At 43.1% G+C, this 23665-nt stretch overlaps 1 protein-coding gene across 3 annotated transcripts in view; it reads left to right on the top strand.

Annotated features, from left to right (window-relative positions):
- SEC63 (SEC63 protein translocation regulator) overlaps positions 1-15666 on the top strand; it is a 102970-nt gene extending 87304 nt beyond the window's left edge. For all 3 annotated transcript variants that reach the window (XM_077812898.1, XM_077812896.1, XM_077812897.1), the window contains 5 exons: positions 2623-2781; positions 3817-3918; positions 11809-11907; positions 13623-13727; positions 14295-15666. In XM_077812898.1, the coding sequence (XP_077669024.1) occupies positions 2623-2781; positions 3817-3918; positions 11809-11907; positions 13623-13727; positions 14295-14438 (609 nt within the window). In that variant the 3' untranslated portion in view covers positions 14439-15666. The remainder of the gene's footprint in view (positions 1-2622; positions 2782-3816; positions 3919-11808; positions 11908-13622; positions 13728-14294) is intronic.
- Positions 15667-23665: the final 7999 nt, after the last annotated feature.

The following is a 23665-nucleotide window of genomic DNA, read 5'->3' as shown; positions in this document are numbered from 1 at the left end:
GTTAGTTAACAAGTTTTAATCAATTTAACATACTTTATTAATAGTGTATCGTGCTCACTTTTAATCAGCATGTCATACAGTACTAAGTCAACCCCCTTACAAAAGTCTAACTGTATTACATCTGTGCAGTTATCTTTATCAACAAAACTTTTAATTTTAAAGAATGAAATCAGGTTTGTTTGACAAGACCTGTTTTCCATAAAGCCTTGTTGACCATCACTAATTACATTCCCATCCTTTAATTCTTTGTTAATAGAATCCCATTTCAGCTTTTCCATTATTTTGCCCGGATTGATGTCAGACTAACTGGCCTATAATTACCTGGGTCATCCTGCTTCCCATCTTCTGAATATTGTCACATTAGCACTCTTCAAGTCTTCTGGAATTTCCCTGGTATTCCAAAATTTATTAAAAATTAATGTCAACAAGCCGGAGATCTATACAGCCAACTTCTTTAGGACTATTGGATGTAAGTTGTCCAGGGTTTCTGATTTTAGAATATTTATTCTTGGCAAATGTTAAATAACATCCTGTTTAGTTACTAGGGGACTGGAATGTACATCATCCCACTTCTTTCCAAATACAGAGCAGAAGTATTTATTGATTTCTTCCACCTTTCTGCATCATTAACTATTTTACCATGTCTCTCGAGTAATGGGCCATTGTTAGCTTTTCTTTTGTTCCTAATATACTTAAGGACATTTTTTTTTTAGTGTCCTTAGCCCTGCATGCCTTGGATTTTTTCCCTTGATGTCTTTAGTTTCCCTTATCAGTGTCTACAATTCCGTAACTTTTTTTAAATTTATATCAATTGCTATCAACATCCCTTTTTTGCATTTGTTTTATATATAATTGCTGCCTTCGCTTTCTCATTGAACCAGGATGGACTTTTACCCAAAGTCTTTCTTGATTGTAGAATGGTAGCTTTTTGGCCATCTAACCAAAGTCTTACTAAAGAACTCCCAGTTTTCATTCACCTTTTTCCTCCCAATCAATTCTACTCTTAACTTTTCTTCAACTTTGGAAAATTAGCCCTTTTTGAAGCACTATGTTGTGTGTATTTTACTGGTTGGGACTATTCTCCATGATCTGGTTACATTCAATATGGGTAAACAGTCACTGATCCCAAGGCAACTACCAACTTTCAGTTCAATGACTAGTTCATCTTTAACTGTCACAGTGAGGTTCACAATAGTTACCTCATGTTGGGTGCCATAATTTTTGTGTTAAAAAATTATCTGACTTTTAGAAATTCTAATGGTGTTTTAGTACTGACTGTATGAGACCTGCGTGTGTTTCCCAAATTGAAGTCCCTCATAAGTTTTCTTTTTTTTTTTTTTTGTGAACACGTTAGAGGTGTGTGTAAGGAGTAACTCTCCCTCTGATCTGGTTTGATTTGCTTCTTCCTGGCTTTGTTAGTTAACTGGGAGCATATGGATAAAAGGCATTTTTGTTTAACACAATAAAAAAATTAGCCCAAATACTATGGGAATGACAAACACAACTGAGACACCAATTCTTAAAGAGATTCAATTAGATTGTGACATTAATGTTGTAGATGATACGGGGGAGGAGAAGAGATGGTTCTCTTTCAAATGATGTATCGCTGTGTGAAAGGCGTGTGCTGTCCCTGCTCGCCCCCTTGTGGCCATGTGCTTTGCTATGGATGTGCCCTGCCTTAATTTTCCTGATTAGGTTATCACATAAAAGCCTTGCTAATTTTATTATCAATGTCCTTTTTAGAGGGAATCACTTATTAATGGAAAATGTAATAAATTCAGGTAAGTCCTTTACCCAGGCTTCTTACCTGGAAGACACATTTCATCTGAGTTTCAGTCCTGCCTGAATTCATCCCACTCTCAGGCACTTTATCTGCAAGACACTTTCAACCCTGTTTCCTTAAATGGAGCCAGGGCCTCTTCATGGCCTTCCTGACTGCCGCTTTTCTCCAGGCAGCACAAAGCTCCTTGCAGGCTGGGCCCCCGACAGCTATGTGGGAAGTTCCTCCCTAAATTCCTTATCTTGGCGTTCTCTTGCTCTGTTCTGTGGGAGCTCCTCTCCCTTAGGAACACCTGAGTGCTGGTAGCCTTTTATCAGGTCCATGTGCTTGTTAGCCAATTAGATGCCAACCAGCCACTTAAGCAATAAATTACTTACAGGTGGGCTGAGATGGGCTTCTCCCCTTACACCCATCATGGGTAGACTGGGCCCTGACTCCCCTTAAAGGTGAATACAGAACTGGATTTTTAGAGCACTTCACATTTTAGTAATGAAAAGTGTGTATAATGGGGGACTTACAATAGTGAACTAAAAATCAGTAGTTCCTAAATAGTGGACAAATATAACAGCTATTAAGTCTTTTAGTATCACTGTCTCTGACATCACAACTCTTTTAGTACTTTAGGATGTTAATTTCCCCCGTATATCAACCAGAAATGGTCTTGAAATGTGTTTTACATTTCATTCAAAGAACCCTATCTGAAACAATGCAGTACCCCATGGCATTGCAGTGTCACATATTAGGCACTAGTCCTCAAGTGGGACTTAAGAGCCCATGGCCTTCAGACTTGGAGCACAGGAATGCTGCCCATGGGAGTAATAGATCATTTTGTTTTTGTTTAGGAAGTTGTAATAAGGGAGGAAGATGAGGAACTTTCTGATAAAGGAAGTGAGTCTGATGAAGAAGAAACTAACAAAGACTCTCAAAGTGAAAGAGATGATGGAAGTGAAAGAGACTCCGACAGAGAACAAGATGAGAAACAAAACAAAGACGATGAAGCTGTAAGTCTCACTTTGTGGTGAAGGGTGATTTTGCCTCTGGAGTTGTGGGGAAAACATGTTATCTCTTTAGCAACCACCTCAGGCTGAACAACACAAGGATGAAGTAGTAGCATCAACTCTCTCAGGAGAAAGTCATATTAAGTCGTCTTCTTCCAGTGTGAGGTTGCCATGATGCATGTCCCTTAGTGCAGTGTTTCCTTACAGAAAAGAAAGAGAGATGTTAAAATTACAGAACAAGAGAAATGAAAACTTCAATTTTAGCGGAAGAATGTACTAAAGTTTTTCAACTTAATTTGACAGTTAATCAACTTTGATGCTGTGAGATTTCAATATAAAACCTCCCCTTAAATTTTAAATCCTTGACACACCTAACTATTATGCATTGTACAATGCATCCCACACACATAGCAGTGGGAGAAGTGTGTGTGTGTGTGTGTGTGTGTGTGTATGTATTTATGTATGTTTGTATATGACATTTGGTAAGTTAGAATTATTGTGAATTTGGGTTGTGTTAGCTCCAAGAGGCTTGTTGTGCTAGGGTCTCACACACAAAATAGTGGCTTCTTCTCCAGAGATCTTACAATCTAGGTATAAGATAAGAGAAAACAGTTGGATGCAACAAACCGGGTGAGCACAAGGTAGTAGTGCGATAATTAAGTGTAGTGAACAATGGTCGTGGCCAACCAACTGCTTAGCCATTGATGAGTATTTTGTAGGCGACATTGAAAAAGTAAGTTTTGAAGAGTGATTTGAAGGAGAATAATGTAGTGGCTTTGCAGATTTTTACAAGGAGCGAGCACATTTTCAGAAGTGTCCATTTGGCTGGTCTCATGTATTTCACTGCCATTTGATTTTTAAGCATCAGGCTTTCGAATTTGAACCCTGTCTGCACTTGCCTGTTTTTTGTACAATACGAAGCTTAGCACACACATTTACCATGCTGTCTGTGTGCTGTTCTTGATGTGCTGGGATTTCATTTTTAATAGGAGAAGAGATGACTAAAGTAACTCTTTAAATCCTTGTTGTCTTCAACAGGAGTGGCAAGAACTACAGCAAAGTATACAGCGAAAGGAGCGGGCCCTTCTGGAAACCAAATCAAAGATAACACATCCTGTTTACAGTCTTTACTTTCCCGAGGTCAGCAACAGTGAACTTTATTAGAGCTGTGACAAATGGGAATTAATGCAACCAAAGTATACAACTTAATAATTTAGAATTTATATATTGTTTTAAAGTTAAAATTCTAATTTTTAAAATTGCTAATTTATACAGAGCAAAATTGCTGGTTTGCTTGAGACTTTGTTTTTCTATATATATGTATTATATAGAATATATATTTTTAATATATTAAAAAAAAGTTACTTCCAGTATAGCTTTTTTGAAAACTGAATTTTTCACTGGATTCTCAAACTTCGATATGTGAACTCCCAAGTCCCTGTTGAGCAGAAATGATATAAAACTTCTGCATTCAACTTTTGTTCTCCTCCAGCTGAGCTATTGCGTATAATTTGGTCACAAAACCATATCTGTCAAGATCTGCTGCAGAGAGCTCTTCTTGGATGGTGACTTCTTATAACCCTTCTGTCATTCCCCATTCTCTCTATAGAGTGGTATAGCAGAGCAGCAGTTCTGCTATAGTTAAGGTTGATAGTCATCTTTCAAACAGTAAGTGACTATCCTAAATAGTCTAAAATCCCTATGATGTCTCTCATTATCTAGAAATCTAGTGTACATTATGGGAATATAGGGTAGTATTAGTGGTCCAATTTGGGGTTATTTGAGCAACAGGGTCCCTAAGATAAAGCCCCCTTAAAGTTAAATGTTTACAAAAATCTCCTGGTGATTCTAAAGGGGTTTTGCTCTGTACACGTGAGGCTGATTGACTGTAATCCTCCCCAAACTGATCTCACCTGCTCAGAATTGAACTCCGTTAGTGTGTGGCCCCCACTGCCTCTTTTGGGAAGCAATAGTTCAGAAGTTATTGAAGGTTAAATTTAGACAGGTCAGCTGGAGCCATACTGACCAGCCAAAGAGTGAAACGTGCATGTGTAGCAAGATTAGAGCTTGTTACAAGCTGCAGGGTTTTCAATCAGCCTTTGTTCACTCTAACTGGGTAGCTCAAGATGACATGCTGAGCATTTACCTAAGCAACATGCATATACTATGAGTTCAGGCCTTACCCTTTGCAGTTTTGATAGAATCTGTGTTGTGCACGTTAGTTGTTCTCTGTCTTCATTCTGAAGGGGCTCCTTCTGGAAGTTTTGCCTGAAGACTAAAGTTTCTGGGTTAAGAGCCAATATTTTCAAGTGCTCTAAAATCCCCAGGGAGTCTGGTTTTTACTTTAGAAGTATTGTGAAAGCAATCAGCATTAATTAGAGGGAAGATGAAAGAATCTAGTAAGAAGTTACAGCAGTGTAATCATGACTCCTGCTCCTTGCCTGTTTCCTGAATAATGGGACTGAATGTGATGAAAGGAAGCAAGTCACTGAGTCATCTGGTCAAGGGGTTAACTGTAACACAGCTCCCATTTTCAGATTCTCAACTGATTTGGTGAAGAGCTAGGGAATATGCGGGGGGGGCGGGGGCGGGGTTGGAGCAGTGAAGGGAGGTATCAGAGCAGTGCAGGCCACAGTAGGGGGTTGAGATGGTGCAGTATAAGGGGTCTGCCCCTCTGCCACCTAGGGCTGTGCTCTGGCACAGCTACTGAGGGCCCAGCACACCCCTAGGCAAAACCTTTAGTGTAAGGGATCATCCAAACACTAATTTTGAAAACCCAGTTTCAGTGAGTAGAGTTTGAACAAAGAACTGGGTTTCCAAAAATGTAACTTTCTATGATTCCTTAACAAATAAGGGATCATTATCAAAGGGAACGTTTGGTCTTAAGGAGCTCGAAAGTGCGGACACAGCAGAACCATCAGGGAAAATTGGGTATTGTTGGGTTAAAAGCACTCTCCACGCCAGTTGCTAAGCTTAGCTGATTTTAAAGCTTTAATAAGAAAAATTTAGGACAATTAATTAAGCATAAAGCAGTTTGATCAGGATAACATAAAGATCAGTCCTGGGGCATAGGTAGGCTTTCTGTCATCATCAGATCTATGCTGATCCAGTCTGGTATAAGTCCTGTGTTGCTCCACCCTCATTTATTAAACACACACCCTTTATACATTGTCTCATAACATTGCACAGGTACAAATTATTAAAACTATCTCAATTATGAATATTTCATTTAAAACCAATTTTAATACCTTTTTACTTCTGCTAAAACTCCAATTGATACCTCATATCTATTTTTTAAGCATTGTTTTTATGTATTCATTATTTCTTATGACATTTATCTTATTGTTACTTATTTGATTTTTATGGCCTTGGAGTTGCTGGTTAGTTCTGCCCACTCAGTGTTTATCCTCCCTACTCTGTCTTGCTAGTAAATTACACGTTGTATGGTTCACTTCATCCTGTTATCCACACATCAAGAATCTGCTGTAGATAAGACACAAACCAACTTTTTGATTTTTTTTCCAACCTTTGAAAGCTGTGTCAAGAAGTCACATACAGAAAGCAGAAAAATTCCCTTTTACGCTTTCTTATAACACTATTAAATATATATCTACTTCTCTAACGTTTAATATACATTTGTCCAACACAGTTCATTATACATTTCTTTATAGCACCTTCTCCTCCTGTGACATACATGGAGGGGAAAGAAATGGAGCCATCTGCACCTTCTTCCACTCCTACCATACTCCCCTACAGATACACCCCTCCCCCCACATCACCCAACAATTCCCCTTCCATCAGTGGCTCCCCTTCCCTCTACTGCATCCTGATCAGTGGAAGGAACCCAGAACTCCCCTTGATCCTCTTGCTGCCTCCATCAGTGGGAAAGGAACATCAGGGTCACCTTTCCCCCTCAGTATTTCTGCTTCTAGGGGGAAAATGGAGGTCAGAGCAGTGCATGATAGCGTAGGGAGGAAAGGAACATGGTCAGAGTTGTGTAGTGTAGGATGTAGGGGGGCTTCAGTTCTGCCTCCCACACCCATACGTCCAAAACCATTACTGTCCCCTCTTTAAAATACACCCCCCCACTAACTCCATGTCAGTGGCTGCACTGTTTCTTGTTCTTCTGCCCAGCTCCTCAACCTTTGGGGCCCCTGTCAATGCCCACTCCGCCATTGCTGGGGAGGGAGGACTGGGCTGTCTGGATAGGCAGGGAGGTGAGATGATTCATGGGCATTGAAGTCACTAATATGCAGACAGTGTCTTCTGTTTCCTGTATAATCATTTCCAAGGAGCCAGCAGCAGTGGAATGGGGAAAACTGAGCTGTAAACCTGAGAAGTTATTTTAAATAAAAATAGGAAATTAACTACCCAAAAAGTTTAATTCAGACTTAAGGTTGCCCAGTGATGCCTAGTGCCGTTTCAGAACATCAAGTTACCTATGCTCAAATCTCTGAAAACCAGCAAATGAAGAGTAACGATACACACTACCTCCATAACACAACCTTAACTCTGCCCTCTTCAGGTGATGCCCCAACACATTCATAGCACATAGTAGTACCCTACTCTTACAATTGCTACAAATACTGTGGATACAGAATGCACTGGATACTGAGCACAAAACAAAACTTGGGTTAGAGCAAGGTGTAGTGAACAGAAGCTGTCTAAACTCAAACCATGAGCCTGCACAGATCACCCCAAAGTTGCTAAATGTTACCACCCATTCACCATTGCCAGGAGTATTCCTTCTGAGACATTGCTTTCACTTACCCCACTCACTGTTCACAGGAGATCGCAGTCATGTATGCCACTGGACTGCTGAAAATCCCCATGAGGAGAAGATCCTGGTGCACTGCTACTGATGCACCTATAGAACAGAACATTGGCATACTTGATCCCTCGAGGTACACATACACCTCGGGGGGGAAAAATAGTGGGTGCTGAGCAGCCACCAGCAGGCCCCTCCCCTTCTCCTCCCTCCTCCCCAGCACCAGGCCCCACCGATCAGCTCATCCCTGTCCCCCGCAGTGCCGCCATCAGCTGTTTGGTGGCATGCTGGGAGAGGAACGGGGGCAGGCCTGGGCAACGCATGGCCCAGATGCAGGGAGTGGAAGGGGTGGAACCAGCTGCTTCCAGCCACTGAGACGCTGCTCTGCAGCCCTGCGTGGCCGTTGCCTGAGAGACCATGGCTGGGGAGGTGCCTCCTGCTGCCTGCTTGGGCTCGGGTGCTGGAGTCCCCAGTAGCTGAGCCAAGCAGGGAGCGAAAGAAACCTCCTCCCCAGCCAGACTCTCTCAAGCAGCTGCTGGGCAGGGCTGCAAAGCAGCGCCCGGGAGGGGCCGGCGTTAAAAGGGTCTCCCTTCTGCTCCCCGCCTGGGCTCCTGGGGAGCAGGGAGAGCAGCAGAATGTGCCGGGAGGGCAGGCGCAGTGGGAGGACAAAGCGCCTCCCACTCTGAAGGTAACATGGGGCAGGGAGACTGGTGGCACTGGGCATGGGGGGACATACATGTGACCTGCCCTTTTGCTTGTGCCTCCTCCTCCTCCCCACTCCCCCATGGGGAGGCACCAGTTATATATGGGGCATCCTCCGGGGAGCGGACAGAGCAGGGGGTCGAGCACCCCCAGGAAATCTGGAAGTCAGCGGCTATGCTTCTCCTCATATCACAGTTACAAGTCTTCCAACTCCCACTAATCCCTCCACCATTCAGTGCAGCTACATCTGACACAGTGAATGCAGCTGGAGTGGGTGCAGATAAATGCTGCAAATCAAATCTGAAGCTTAGTGCAAACAATGACACCTCCTAGTTCTTCATGTGCTACTTATGCACTACCTTTACTGAACAATTCCTAGTTGTTATTGCCAGCTCAAGGGGAAGAGTTAAGGTGACATTGTGGGAGTGGCATATATTTTAATTCTATATTTCCTGGTTTTCAGAGGTTTGAGCATGATTGAACGCAACGTTCTAAAAGGCCATGAGTCAGCACTGAGCAAACTTAACTCTGCTTTAACAAACTTCTTGGGCAGCTAATTAATTTTGTTTGCCAGGGCTGTATCTTCACTTGATACATATTCCTAAATAAATAAATCTCTTCTGTTCCCTCAGTCATAGATCCAGAAACTGCACAGATTGTGGCTTTGACATTTTTAGGTAGAATTATGCCCTGATATTCCAGCTCCATGAACATACTGGTTCCCTGGCATGCCTGCACTTGTACCCATCTGTTAAAAGGCATTTTGCCCACGGCATAGTAGCCTGCCAGGTTCAAATAGGCATACACTGTTGAATCCAACCACTAATCGGTTTAGAAAGAATGGGAAGGTGGCACCTCTCTTGCAAGATTATCCCTCTGTGACAAACCATACTAAATTAGGATTGCACGTTTAATTACAAGTTGTATCTGTTGACCTCTGTGAAAGTTATAACTATCAATGTCTCCTGATTTTTTCACAAAAAGAAAAGGAGGACTTGTGGCACCTTAGAGACTAACCAATTTATTTGAGCATGAGCTTTCGTGAGCTACAGCTACATCGATGAAGTGAGCTGTAGCTCACGAAAGCTCATGCTCAGATAAATTGGTTAGTCTCTAAGGTGCCACAAGTACTCCTTTTCTTTTTGCAAATACAGACTAACACGGCTGTTACTCTGAATCCTGATTTTTTGTTTTCCTGTTACCATTACTGTCGAAAATTGTTTAACACCAACTTTGAGGCATGATCCATGCCCTAACAACTATATCTATTGCTTAACTGTATGTTAGAATGTAAGGGAAAGAGGTACAACATGTAAACGGTCAGGATGGTAATTGGCCACCTCCATAAATATTTGAACACAGTATTACAATGTAATACCTAAAATATTCATTGGAGCAGAGATTGGAATGCAACTCTCGCTGCTCACAGGTGAGTGCCCTAAGCCTATAGAGTCATTCTCTCTCTTGCTGGCCCATTGTATATAAAGTATTTCCTACAAGGTAGGACAGCTTCAACAGGAGTTATTGAGAATGAGACATCCTAGAATACCCCATAGCTCAATGGTTAGGGCACTCTCCTGGCAGGTGAGAGATCCAAGTTCAAGTCCTTGTTCTGCATCAAATAGAGTGGGGATTTGAACCTGGGAGTTCCACATCCCAGAAGAGCTCTCTAGCCACGGGGCTATTCAGTTCACCCCCTTCTCCTAGGTTTGTGAATGGTGCTGAAGGCCCTTATTAATCTAGCGTGAAAAATCAAAACATTCATTTAATAAATGTCAAAATGAACCATTTTGACATTTCCTGATTTTTTTCTCGACTGAAAACAGTTAATCAGAATTGGCATACATTCTCAAAATATTTTGGTTGACCCCAAATCTGCATTTGTCAATGAATAATTTTAACTGAAAATTTTTGCCCATCTCTGCTGTGCTAATTCATAGTGTGTACTTGGCTCACGCTTTAGTTATCCATTGCTGAATAGCTGCCACTGACTCTCATACACTTAAATGCAAATTTCCTCTGCATAGGATCCTTCTTCACTATTGAAAATTATTTAAAAATAGTAATCTGATACTGAATTTTAATTATTAAAATGAAAAATCAATCTGTGCTCAATATCCACATGTGATAACATGCACATAGGAAACTTAATAAAAAATGTAGTATGTTGCTGTAAGTTTAAAAAAATCTAAACCTTTAAAAATCAGTTTATGGATAAGTTCTTGCATATCCTGTCTTCAGTGACTGGCCCATTAAACACACAAAGCTGTGCTACTACCGAATGGAGATGCAGGTGCTTTCCCATAGATTGATATCCCATAAAAATGGAAAATTAATATGTCAAGTTAATTTCACGTTCTCCTCACCTTGAGCTGATCAATGCAAAATAGATTTTGTGCTAATCAGCCTTAGTGTTCACTAGTGTGATAGGAATCCAAGATTTCTATTGGTGGTAGTAAAAAATAGATCCTGCTATATGTCCCATGTGTGTATTTTAGTGGGATTTCTGTGATTTACTAGTCTTATAATTAGTCACTTTAAAAAGTAAAAGAACTTGTAATGTACTGTTATTTTGTAACTTAAATTTCAATTTAATTCATTGATTAGTGTGCAATCCTTCTGAAAGGCTTCTGAAATATTTGCAAGCAAAAAATGTAGTTAAAATACTAGTTGAGGTTGAAAGTGTATTTCAGTGAAGTCCGGACATCATTTCACATTCTATACATCTTTTAATAAAAAATATCTCCCACCTTTGGAATTTGAAGGTGGTCCAGTGTTGCTAGAGGTTCTAAGCCCTGCCCTTCAGCATGGACCACCAGAAAAGTTCCTTCAAAGCTGTAGAAACACTCCAGCAACCATTTATTAGCATTGAAACAACGTTCATGTAACACATTAATTAACCATAAGGCAACAATATGTCTGTCTCCCTCTAGAGAGAGATATTTCAATTTGTTGATATTGTATTGCGACTGTTTACCAGACCACCAAGATGAGTTGAATGAGGAGAGAAGTTGCTTACAGAAACTGGCATTCTAGTTTCTCCTAACCATTTTGTTTTATAACCTAAACAAAGACTATACATCTTACCCTCTGTTTTTTCCAGTATAGTGCCTCTTGAGTGGGCTGGGTATGCTCCATGTTTACACTAGAGCGTCACAGCTGTGCCTCTGTAGCACCAAAGAGTAGCTGCTTCCTGCCTCAATGGAAGGGGTTTTTCCATCGATGTAGTTAGTCCACCTCTCCAAGTGGCAGTGGCTAGGTTGACAGAAGAATTCTTATCTACCCTAGAGGTTAAGTCAACCTGACTGTGGTATTCAGGGTCTGAAATTTTTAATAGTTCTGAGCGATGTAACTAGGTCAGTGTAATTTTTAAGTGTAGACCAGGCATAAGTAACCTCTTCCTCTTCAATGTGCAGTATGTACTGTAAGTTTTTAACTCTTACAACGTAGTTTATTCTTATATTATATATCTGCACTGTAATAAATTATTATGGTATACCAGGCCTTTTAAAATGTTACCTCTACTTTCTAGTCTTTCATATTATTATTTTTTTTAACAGGAAAAACAAGAATGGTGGTGGCTGTATATTGCCGATCGGAAGGATCAGACATTAGTATCTATGCCATATCATGTGTGTACGCTCAAAGATAGAGAAGAGGTAAAGTATTTGTAGATTTGAGTATCAAACACTTAATTTTAAATATTTCTAAAATACATTGAAGTGGTTTACAGAAAATAGTATAATTACATAGCATATTCTGAACTGTAATGCTGTGTTTCCATAATCTGTTTTTCTTAGGTAGAGATAGACTAGATATAGTTTGTCTTCATCTGACTGATAGGCCAGGATCTTATATTACTGAAGAACTTCGTGGAGGGGAATAACTTTGAGCAGTTTTATTCTGGCTTCTTCTCTTTCAGAATTGAGGTTGAAAATGGTGAGGTTGACAAGGAGGAACTGTGATTGATTCTGGCATGAAAAGCTGATGGCCAGCAGGATTCATGTGCATAGATAGCTTTTAAATAAAACTGTTTAAATGTAGGACAGCTAATATTGTTAACTTCTCTGTAAAACAGAGATTTGGTGAATTAGTAATCTCAGCAGCTGGTTTTGGATGTTGATATTCCACAGTGTAATATTATTAATGTTATATTTATGTAGAGAAATTAAAAGTTGGAACATTCTTCTTGTTATAGGCTATAGTGTTATAAAATAAAACTGTTACATGAAAAGAATCAGTGTAAGACATACTACTTAATTTCATATGGGTGGTTTTTGATATCAGTCAGCAAGGTGGGAGGTTTACTGTGTTAGGGCTGACCTGATTTCTGAGGTCAGAAAAGGGCATGTAAGTGTTCTGTTACTTTGTTATACTACATGGGTTAATTTAATAATGATTTAAGTCATTATAAAGTATTTCTGAAAATGATGTATTTTGCTTTTTTTATTGCTTACATCAGTTCATCCTACAGATTTCACAGAACTTTGTTCTTTCAACTAGATTCTATTTTATTATTGGAAATAAAACGTTCTATTTCTACGCAGATGAAATTTTTCAAGTTTGTTTACCTAGTTTTGCCTTTGGCAGTATGGGCAATAAGCGTAAAAATCATCCAAATTATTAAGCAGTTATATGCAGTTCAGCTCCCTCTGTGTTTACTCTTAGCACTTTACCTTTTCTGTTTTTCTTGGACTTCTGAGCAAATTCCCACTGCCACAGAAATATTTACTTGTCATGTCGCAATTATTGACAGTGGCTTTTAAGTTCTTAAAAGTAGAATTGTAAAATTTCTTTCATCACTTAAAATTGCATTAATTCCTCCCTATTAATATCCTATTTGAATGTTTAATCCTTTCACTCTGCATACAAGAAATAAGTGCTGCATTTTTACTTAACTATATTGCTAATTAAACTTCAGTATGATATAGAAGTGGTGATAAGGTACATGAAATACTTTCCACAGACTAGCTATTAATCTCTAATTTTACTATCCTTTTTTACCTTCAAAAGTACAAAATAACTTTTTTTATGAAACTTAAAAAAAAAAAAAAATTAGGGTCATTTTTCCAGGACTACATATAGTAGAAATGTGATGTAGTGATAAAATTAATCCTTTGCTCTAGCTATTGTGTTTAGATATCCCCTCTCTTCGGTACCCATTTGTGGCTATTAGCATGTATCTCATGCATGTATTTTACTATGTTGTGGCTTATGGACAAAGTAGCACCCTTCAGTAACTAAAAAGCAATCACTATTATTTTGTGATATGTACTGTATATTAAACTGTAGAAGTCAATTATATGTTGTTCACACACGTCCTTTGAAGGTCTGCTCAGAATAAAAAACATTTGGAATTAATTGTGTTTTCTAGGTAGAACTGAAGTTTCCTGCACCAGGCAAACCTGGAAACTACCAGTACATGGTTTATTTAAGATCGGATTCGTTTATGGGTTTGGACCAGGTTAAACCATTGAAGGTGATATTTTAACCCTAGTAGATTTCTTGCTGAAAATCACTTAGAACAGACGTTAATGTGCACATAGCTAGGCAGAAGTGAGGCAGCATGAAAGCACAGTTTTTCAGCTTTAGATTCAACAGTTCTAAGATTTAAGATTTCAAATCTGAACAATCCTTAACTGTAAATTACTTGCCTGATATAGAATGCTAATATAGACTCTTTCACATAAAAAAAACATAATGAATCAGTCAGTTTTTTTCAGGAAATGCCAGGCATGTGGTCAAAAACAGCAATTTCGTTTTATTAAGTCACCCAGTCTCAGATAAGTTTGTATATGTATTTAAATATACAGGTGTGCTTTTGTCGTTGGGGGTTTGCCCCATAAATCAGATAGTAAAGAATATTCTTTTTCAAAATGTAGACACACAGTCAATGAGAAATTCTAACACACTGACTCCTCAAGACAAACTTGTTTACAATTTTATGTGGTATAAGAAGCAGATCATTTTTCATGCTTTTCTTATATTTGTTGTTTCATTCAATCACCTTTTTTGTTCTCTCTCTCTGCCCAACCGCTCTGTGCAGCTGGAAGTTCATGAAGCTAAACCAGTGCCAGAAAATCACCCACAATGGGATACAGCAATAGAGGGTGATGAGGACCAGGAAGACAGCGAGGGCTTTGAAGATAGCTTTGAGGAAGAAGAGGAGGAGGAAGAAGATGATGATTAAACAGTACTATTAATTAACTACAACATTTGCACACACTGCAAACTTTTGGTCTGACTGTGGAACTGTACAATAAACAAGAAACACCGTGCAAAAGCATTGAGAAGGCTGAGTTTAGTTTCTCTCTTTACCAAGTGTTGAGTGCATTATATAACTTCTCAGTGAAGGTCAAACAAACGTGTTATGATTGGTACAACGTGGAAGATGCTTATGGCTTGTTACAGCCATTAAGTGCAGGATGGTGAATTTATTTCAATTGAAAATAAAATCTTTTTTATTATAAATGTCCAAAAGCGTGGGCTATGTATTGTCTGATCAATTTAGGGTCCAATAAAATAAAAGGTACTCTTAGCTAGGAGCAATCTTTAAATCAATTTTTCTTGAATTTATTTTGGAACACGTTTAGGTATGATTTACATCTCAAGTCTCTGTTGTTTGAAACGACATCTGCTCAAGTTTCAAGCTTGGTAAATTCTGTGATATTCATTTGATATTTTGCAGTGATACAGCTTAAATCATAGCTTTAAATCTTCTGTTTTTCTTATGTTGGTCATCACAAGTTGGCATCATACCTCTGGGCACATTCCATGTAGGCTTGGGGGCTGCCTTTTGGGACTCTACTGCCTTTTCTTCATTGCCCAGAATTATCATGCAGATTACAAACACTTCTTGACAAGGTCATAAAATGTTATTAATGGCTTAAAACATTTTTAAGCCTATACTTCAGCAGATCAGTGCAGGATCTGATTCTTTTGATAAACTATCTGTCTAAAAATGAGTGTGGAACCATACGTTACACAAAGTTGGTAGCTTATATGTAATACCTTTTGTAAAAGGTTCACTCTGAAAGTTGAAATACATTCTTAATTCTTATCTACCTGACACTGTCAGAAAACTTTTAAGGGAAAAATAGTGTGCAAAGGAGGCATGTTTTGTATCAGTTTTGAATTCCTAACAATAAACTGGACAAAATTTGATGACTCTTTGCATTTGTAATTGTGTGCATCCCTTTCTTTTTTATCCTTGTCACAGGACTAAACAGGGTCAGTAACATGGGAACACACTTTATTTTCCAAGCAAATGATTACTTAAGGGGTGGGGCACCCTACGTGGCTGCTAAGGTAGCAGGTATTTCGGCACAGCTCAAGCAAAGTGCTTATAGGTTTCCCACCCCAATATAACCAGTAAAGGTACGCTGTATAAATGTGATTACAAATGTCAATCATGTAAAGAGAGATGTATGTCCATTACTAAGTGCTGAAGAGCTACAAGGCTGCAATACCATAATACATATTGTGTGACAAATATAAGTTTGTCCTACAGGGAAATTTCCACCCTATGGAAGCCACTCAAATGCCAAAATAGCTGCTCACTAATTTGTGACTTTGCTTATTAAAAAGGGTTGTCATTTTCAATGCAAATTTACATTGATATATTCTTTGTAATTGCAATAGTTGCAAATAAAATTTAAAAATGTCCTAAATGTGAATATAGTATCTCTTCTGGGGTATAGCACTTCATGCTTATGTAGCAGCAGCAGTGTGGTAGCTACTTAGAAGATAAGTATGAAGATGGGACTCCTGCCTGAAAGCCTGATTCAGTTTAGATGGTTTGTCGCCTTTTAACACCAGTGATGAGCATTCCTTTTTACTTTGTATGGTTTGGGATTAATTTTTTGTCTCCTGCATTATGCAAATAGGTGATGCAATAATTCTTTCCCAGAGAATTCCAGTAATTTGAACTCTGCAAAAGACATTTCACTGTTGAAAGAAATGGGAGAAGAGGAATCAGACCTACTGTATCAAATAATTCAGATGATTTAGTTGGGGATTGGTTCTGCTTAGAGCAGGGCTTGGACTAGATGACCTCCGGAGGTCCCTTCCAACCCTGAGATTCTATGATTCTATGAAATAAGCAAAAGAAAAATGTTAAACTTTAATTTAGTTATGTTAACTGCACCTGGAAAAACAATTTACTGTAACTTTTAATTGCGCTTAAAATGCGGGAGGTGGTTTGGAGAATCTGAGATGGGTGATATATTCTTTTATGCTAATATTTAGGCACTTATTTTCCTGAAAGTAGCAACTACTAGGTGCTTAGCACTTCTGAAAGTCACTTCCCTTACTTTTAGAAATCTTGAGTTGAATATCTTCCAAGGCCTAACACACAGAGAAGAAAAGATTGTATTAAGAGAAAATAAATCATTAAACTGATCCAACCACAGAGCATATTTACTTAAAGTTGATAATATGGAAGCATTGGGAGTACTTGGAAAGTTAGAATCGACAAACCAGGTTGAATTTTGTATTTATAAAAGAAAAGTCAAATACCTAAAACTGACTTTGAGTAAAATATTGGTCTAAATGTATCTACGGCCCACGAAGATAACTTGATAACTAATAACAAGCACTGGTCAAAATGGTCACTTCACAGCGTGAAGCAGAAATGCAGATATTTTGGGAGATGATAGATTTGGAATATGTTGCCAAATAGTTTATCTAGACTCAAGAAGTTTTTCAGGGAACTGCAGAAAAATGAGACGGGGAAGAAGAATAAAATAGCAGTTGAGCAGTTAAAACCCCCGGTCACTAATCCACAGGTCAAAAACCCCCACACTATTGTATCCGTTACATTGTCACCAGTTGATCCATGTGGAGCAATGTGGGTCTGATCTCATACTCGCTGAAGTAGAAACACACCTCTATCATTTTCAATTGGTTTTGAATCAAGCCATGTGTGCATATTGGAAGATAACCCAGGTAAAGCCAGCAGGACTTGTAGTGAAATGCCAAAAAAGGCACAAAAGCTACACCCAAAGGAGATACGGGCAATAAATAACCTTTTGTCTAAACATGGTAACGAGGGCCATGCTTTATACAGTTGTACAGGAGTGAGAAGTGGGGGGAATTGTTTGTTCATTGTAACATGCACCTTGCTAGTGCCTTAGAGGCAGTAGGCATGAAATTAATTTCATCCTCATAAACTGTGACTTAATGGACTTTCCGCAGTTGAAGAACAAGGGGCTGGAGAAGTGGAATCCCCCTGATGCTACACCCAGCCTGGGGATAGGAAGCTTTTGGTTATTTCTGTGTCACTTGTGCAGTTACTTAGGGCTACTGCATAGAAGGAAACGGATCTTCTGGCCCCTCCCATGGCCTGCACCGACTACAGTGGGCTGGCACAGACACACCTTTATCTCCCTCCTGCACACGGGAATTGCCGATCTCCTCCCGCCGTGTAGGGCTGTTCCAGTGGCAGCTTTCCTGGACGTCGCCACGGGAGGATTAAGTGGTGAAGAACTTGCACTGGTACTTTGCACGAGGGTGTATTTCACCCTGGGATATCACAGCATGCGGTGACCAAATACAATCAAAATGAGTTATTCGAGTGCTTGCTTATGTACGTTCCATTCTAGGTGTGACCGAGCCCTTGTGCGCGGTCGTTGGAGACCTTTGCCTTAGCGGTATCTTTAGGGCCAGCGGTGTCCCCCCTTAAGTGCCACGCTCATGCGTCAGCCTATCAGGTGCCGCCCCCCTACATGCTCTCGGTTCCTTTTTACCCCGTGGTGGTTAGTCGTAGTGCCTTTCCTTGCATAGCAAGGGCTAGCAGTTTTGTCTCTGACTTTGAGCCTTAGGGCCTTGGAAATAGTTTGTTTATGGTCCTTAGTGTAAAGTAGTTAAGTGTAAGTACAAGTTAGAGTCCCAGCAGGGACTTTGCTGGTCTCCAGGATTTAAGCCCTGCATGGACTGTAACAGGCCTATGCCTGTAAGTGACCCCCACGGCAGCTGCCTCAAGTGCTTGGGGGAATCGCATGTGAAGGGCAAGTGTCATATTCGTAAAAATTTTCAACCCAGGACTCAGAGCGAGATATTCATTTGTGTGCCCTCCTTATGGAGGCTGCCCTTTGTCCAGCTTCCGAGCCGTCCCACCAAGACTTGCCTAGTACCTCAGCCTTGGTGTGCAGCGCACCCCTGGCACTGGGCTCTGCCTTGCACCGTTCCCCGTCACTGGTGCCCAAAAAGAAAACAAAGAAGCACGGCTCCCCGGCACCGAGCAAGCAGGGCCATGGGACTTCAAGCAAAGGACTCATTTGGGCCGCGTGGTCACTCCAGAGCCACGTATATGTGCCTCCCCTGTCAGCGCCCATAGCCCCTTAAAGGATTCATCACTGACTCCCGGGAGCAGTAGGAGACCCAAACTCCTGACTGCATCAACCCCTTCCCAATCTCCCTCTGTGCCAAGAGAGCAGAGGCCTCTGCCGGCACTGCAGGAACGAGGGCAAGTCAGCCACTAAGACCTCTCGGGCCAGTGGAGTGCCACCGAACCCTTGAGACAAGGCAGAATTCTCCATCTCTGCACCACAGATCTCTGGAGTTGCAGCCCAGCTCCTCTGGGTCTTGCCCTCGGTCACCAGCACTGCAATCACAGTCCCCATCGTCTTGAGGCGGATTGCCTAAGGGGAGGCGCCGGTCTCTGTACTATCAGAACCATTCTCCCTCCCACCAGTCGTCCTCTCAGCGCAGATCTCAGTCGCCATGGGTTCACTCCCTGTCACGACTCCAGTCCCCCCCGGCCTAGGCACTAGTCCCCTCGATACCGGCACCGATCTCACTCCAGGCACCGGTCTCTGGCAGCGATGGTCAGCAGGCAGACGCAGGCATTAACAGCCCCACTGTGGTCACCGGAAGGGGATTCCTTCAGCATGGAAGGGCAGTTCAGCCCCTCGCCCAGACTCCACTGGCGCAATTGGGGTCCCAAGGCTGCGTCGACATCAATCGTGCCGCCTTGGCCGCATGGTCGATGGCCAGCGCAGTAGCCTTATTGGAACGTGTGGGGTGTGCCGGTCATGACAATTCGCCATTTGCACCGCTCATCTGCTGCCGCCTCGGAGCCACAGTTGGCAGCACTGGGCTCAGTGCACGAGTTGCACTCAGAGGTCGGGGTACCCACCCCTAAACCTCCCTCTCCCATGGGAGACGATGCCCTGGGGCCTCCCCAGGTGGTACAGTCTTCGTCTTCATCCCCAGAGAAGGCAGTTGCGGGACCCTCAAGAGTCAGCCCGCCAGAAGATTTTAAAGAACACCAGGCCCTGCTTTGACGGGTGGCAGAGAACTTGGGCCTAGAGGTGGAGGAGATGGCTGAGCAGGCAGACACTTTGTTCAGTGTCCTCTCAGCCTCTACCCCAGCATTTGTTGCACTAACAGTGCATGACGGGGTCCTGAAAATTGCCAAGGCTCTCTGGCAAATGCTGTCCTCCATCCCTCCCACCTCCAAAAGGGCTGAAAAAAGTACTTTGTCCCTGCCAAAGGGTTCAAGTACCTTTATACCTAGGCACCTCCAGGCTTGATGGTTGTTTCTGTGGCCAACAAAAAACACAAGTAGGGGCATACCAGCTCAACTCAAAAAGATTGGACCATTTGGGGAGAAAAAATTATTCCACTTCCAGCCTGTAATTCTGGGTGGTGAACCATCAGGCCCTCTTGGGCAGATACAATTTTAATTTATGGGACTCCCTCCATAAGTTCAAGGAGTTCCTCCCTCAGGGTTTGGCCCAAGAATTTGGCACCCTAGTAGAGGAAAGCACGCGGTGGCGAGATGCTCCCTCCAAATGGCGTGGGACTCTGCAGCCAGGGTGGTCGCATCACAGTGGTTATGAGGCACAGCTCCTGGCTTCAGACCACTTGGCTTTCCCAAGAGATGTAGACTTCGATCCAGGACCTCTCATTTGATGGGAATGGTCTCTTCTCCAAACAGATGGCTACAAGGTTGCATGGGTTGGACAATTGGGCCACCCTTCGCTTGCTGAGCATGCTTATGCCACAGTCTGCACAGAAGCAGTTCTGGCTGCCCCCATCACCAAGGCCTTGGCAGCTTCATCAGGGGTCTGCCAGGCGAAGGGGTAGAGACACGAGTGTTAGTCATCACTGCCCTTTCTCCTCCCACTTACCCTCACAGCCTGGCCTGGCGAAGCATCCCGGGGGCCAGAAGTACTCATTTTGAAGGTGTGCTCAAACACTCCAGTCAATTTCCCAAATGCACCTTGACTGTCTTTGTCCCTTCTGTTCAGCTTGGTTGTGGGTCACCTCAGACCGCTGGGTGCTGGACATAGTTTCTCAGGGCTATACCCTGCAATTTTTGGCTGCCCCTCCCTGCCACCCCCCCTTTCCCCATCCCTTTTCAGGGACCCTTCTCATGAGTAACCCCTCGTCCAAGAGGTTGAGAACCTCCTGCATCTGGAGGTGGTGGAGGAGGTCCCTCAGGACATGAAAGGAAAAGGGTTCTATCCTTGCTACTTCCTAATTCCAAAGGCAAAAGGGGGGCCTCAGACCCATTCTGGACCTGCGTCGCGTCAACAAGTCTCTCTCAAAAAGTTGAAGTTTTGCATGGTCTCCCTGGTCTCCATCATCCCCCTCCCTGGATCCGGGAGACTGGTACGCCACTCTTGACTTAAAGGTTGCTTATTCCTAGGTCACAGATGCTTCCTCTGTTTCATAGTGGGCGGGCGCCATTTTCAACTCACGGCATTGCCCTTTAGCCTCTCATCAACCCCAAGGGTGTTCACAAAATGTATGGCACCAGTGGCTGCTTATCTGAGATGCCAAAGGGTCCAGGTCTTCCCATATCTTGACAACTGGCTCATCAAGGGCAGGCCTCGGGAGCAAGTGCAGAGAAGCCTCGATCTGGTGTGTTCCTCTAGCTGCGACCTGGGCCTGTTGATAAACGAGACAAAATCCACCTTAACGCTGGTCCAGGGAATAGAGTTTATCGGGGCGGTTCTCGACTCCACGCAAGCCAGAGCCTTCCTTCCAGAGGCGTGTTTTCAGGCCATGTCGGACCTGATCTCCCATGTGAAGAACCACGCACTCATCACGGTTCATACCTTCCTGCAGTTGTTGGGCCACATGGCCACATGCACATACATGGTCTGTCATGGCTGGCTTCATCTCCAGCCTCTGCGAGCATGGCTGGCATTGGTCTACATCCCTAAGAGGTAGTCAGGGTGCGGGACCACATCAAGTCATCCCTGGATTGGCGGTTGGACCCCAGATCAGTGTTGGAGGGAGTCTCTTTCGTGATTCCATCCCCATCACGGACCCTGGTCTCTGATGCTTCAGACCTAGGCTGCGGAGACCACCTGGGCGAGCTGAGCACCCAGGGCTGCTGGTTGCAAGACGATCTGGCCCTCCATATCAATGTCAGGTAGCTCAGAGCGGTTCACCTGGCCTACCAGGCATTCTTGCCCCACCTGAAGGGCAAGGTGGTGCAGATCCTGACAGACAATACTGCTGCAATGTATTACAACAGGCTGGGTGGTGCCAGATCTTTGGCCCTTTGTCAAGAAGCTCTCTGCCTTTGGGATTTTTGTGTGCGGTATGCCATTCATCTGAGAGCCACGCACCTGCCTGGAACCAGGAATGTCCTTCCAGATCACCTCAGCAGGACTTTCTCCTCTCGCCACAAGTGGTTGCTTCATCCAGAGGTGGTCAGTATAATCTTACAGAGGTGGGGCACTCCCCAGGTGGACCTTTTCGTGTCCAGGCAGACCAGAAAATGCCACGTGTTCTGTTCAATCCGGGGGATGGACAGGGGCTCCCTGTTGGACACCTTTCTCATTCCATGGTTGGGGCACTGATGTGTGCCTTCCCACCAGTGCTGTTGAGTCACAGGGTCCTTGTGAAGATCAAGCAAGACAGGGCAAGAGTTATCACAATAGCTCCTGCGTGGCCTCGCCAGCACTGGTTCGGCACGTTACTGAGCCTTTCGGTAGCCCAGCTGCAGCTGCCCCTGTGGCCGGATCTGCTGTCATAGACCCTCATAGAACCATGGCAGCCTTTTGCACCCGAATCTGCCGGCACCGCAGTTGACGGTTTGGCTACTGCATGGTTAAGCACGGACGAACGGGAATGCTCTGCCCGTGTCCAGCAGGTCTTGCTGGGTAGCAGGAAACCCACCACCAGAGCGACTTCCCTGGCCAAATGGAAAAGGTTCATGAGCTGGGTCTTGGAACGGCATATTCGGGCTTAGCAGGCCCCACTGCAGGAGATCCTGGATTATCTGCTGCACCTCAAATGCCAAGGTTTGTCCCTGTCATCGATCAAGGTCCACCTGGCTGCTATCTCGGCTTTCCATCCTCCATTCCAAGGCAGGTCAATCTTCGCTCAGGACGTGACGACAAGGTTTTTGAAAGGTCTGGAGCATCTGTACCTGCACATGTGGGATCTTCTCTCCCCACACCCACCGGGACCTGAATCTCATGCTGTCGAGGCTCATGGGGCCTCCCTTCGAGCCCCTGGCTTCCTGCTCTCTCCTGCCTCTCTCCTGGAATGTCTCATTCCTGATCGTGATAACATCAGCCCACAGGGTGTCTGAGATCAGGGAGCTTACTTTGGAGCTGTCCTATATGGTCTTCTACAAGAATAAGGTCCAGCTGCAAACGCACCCAGCATTTCTGCCATTTAATCGTTTCATACTGGCCAGGACATATACTTGCCCATCTTTCCAAAGCCTCGTGTCAAATGAGGAGTGCAGGCTACACAGATAGAACAAAGCCGTTCCGTAAGTCAATGCAGTTGTTCACTGCGATCGCAGATAGGATGAAAGGTCGCCCAGTGTCTGCTCAGAGGATTTCGTCCTGGATTACACCCTGCATCTGCTACTGCTATGAGCTGGCGAAATGGACTCTGCCGGCTATCATGATGGCACACTTGACTAGGGCACAAGCGTAGTCAGTGGCCTTCCTGGCACAGGTACCGATCCAAGAGCTCTGTAGGGCCACTACCTGGTCATCCGTCCACATGTTCACATCTCATTATGCCCTGACCCAGCAAGCTCGAGACTATGCTGGCTTTGGCAGAGCAGTGCTGCAAGACTGAACTCCGAGCCCACCTCCATTGATACTGCTTGTGAGTCACCTAGAATGGAATCGATATAAGCAAGCACTCGAAGAAGAAAAAAATGTCCATTCCGTCACCCACCCTCTTGCCCTCTATTGGAGTTGTTGGCAAGAAGGAACTGAGAGGGCGTGAGCCGGCAGTGGCTGATATCTCGACACATGAGCGCAGCACTCAAGGGGGCACCACAGCTTGCCCTATGGGTACTGCTAAGGCAAAAATCTCTGACCCTGCACGTGGGCATGTGTACACCTAGAATGGAATGGACATGAGCAACACATCTTGAAGAACAACAGTTACGAGAAAGATGGGTAACCGTTTTTCCCCTGATTAGGACTA

The sequence above is a fragment of the Eretmochelys imbricata genome, chromosome 3, assembly GCF_965152235.1.
Source record: "Eretmochelys imbricata isolate rEreImb1 chromosome 3, rEreImb1.hap1, whole genome shotgun sequence".
In the NCBI taxonomy this organism is placed as follows: domain Eukaryota; kingdom Metazoa; phylum Chordata; order Testudines; family Cheloniidae; genus Eretmochelys; species Eretmochelys imbricata.
Note: the sequence above shows the minus strand (reverse complement) of the source record. Positions and strands in the feature narration are given on the sequence as shown.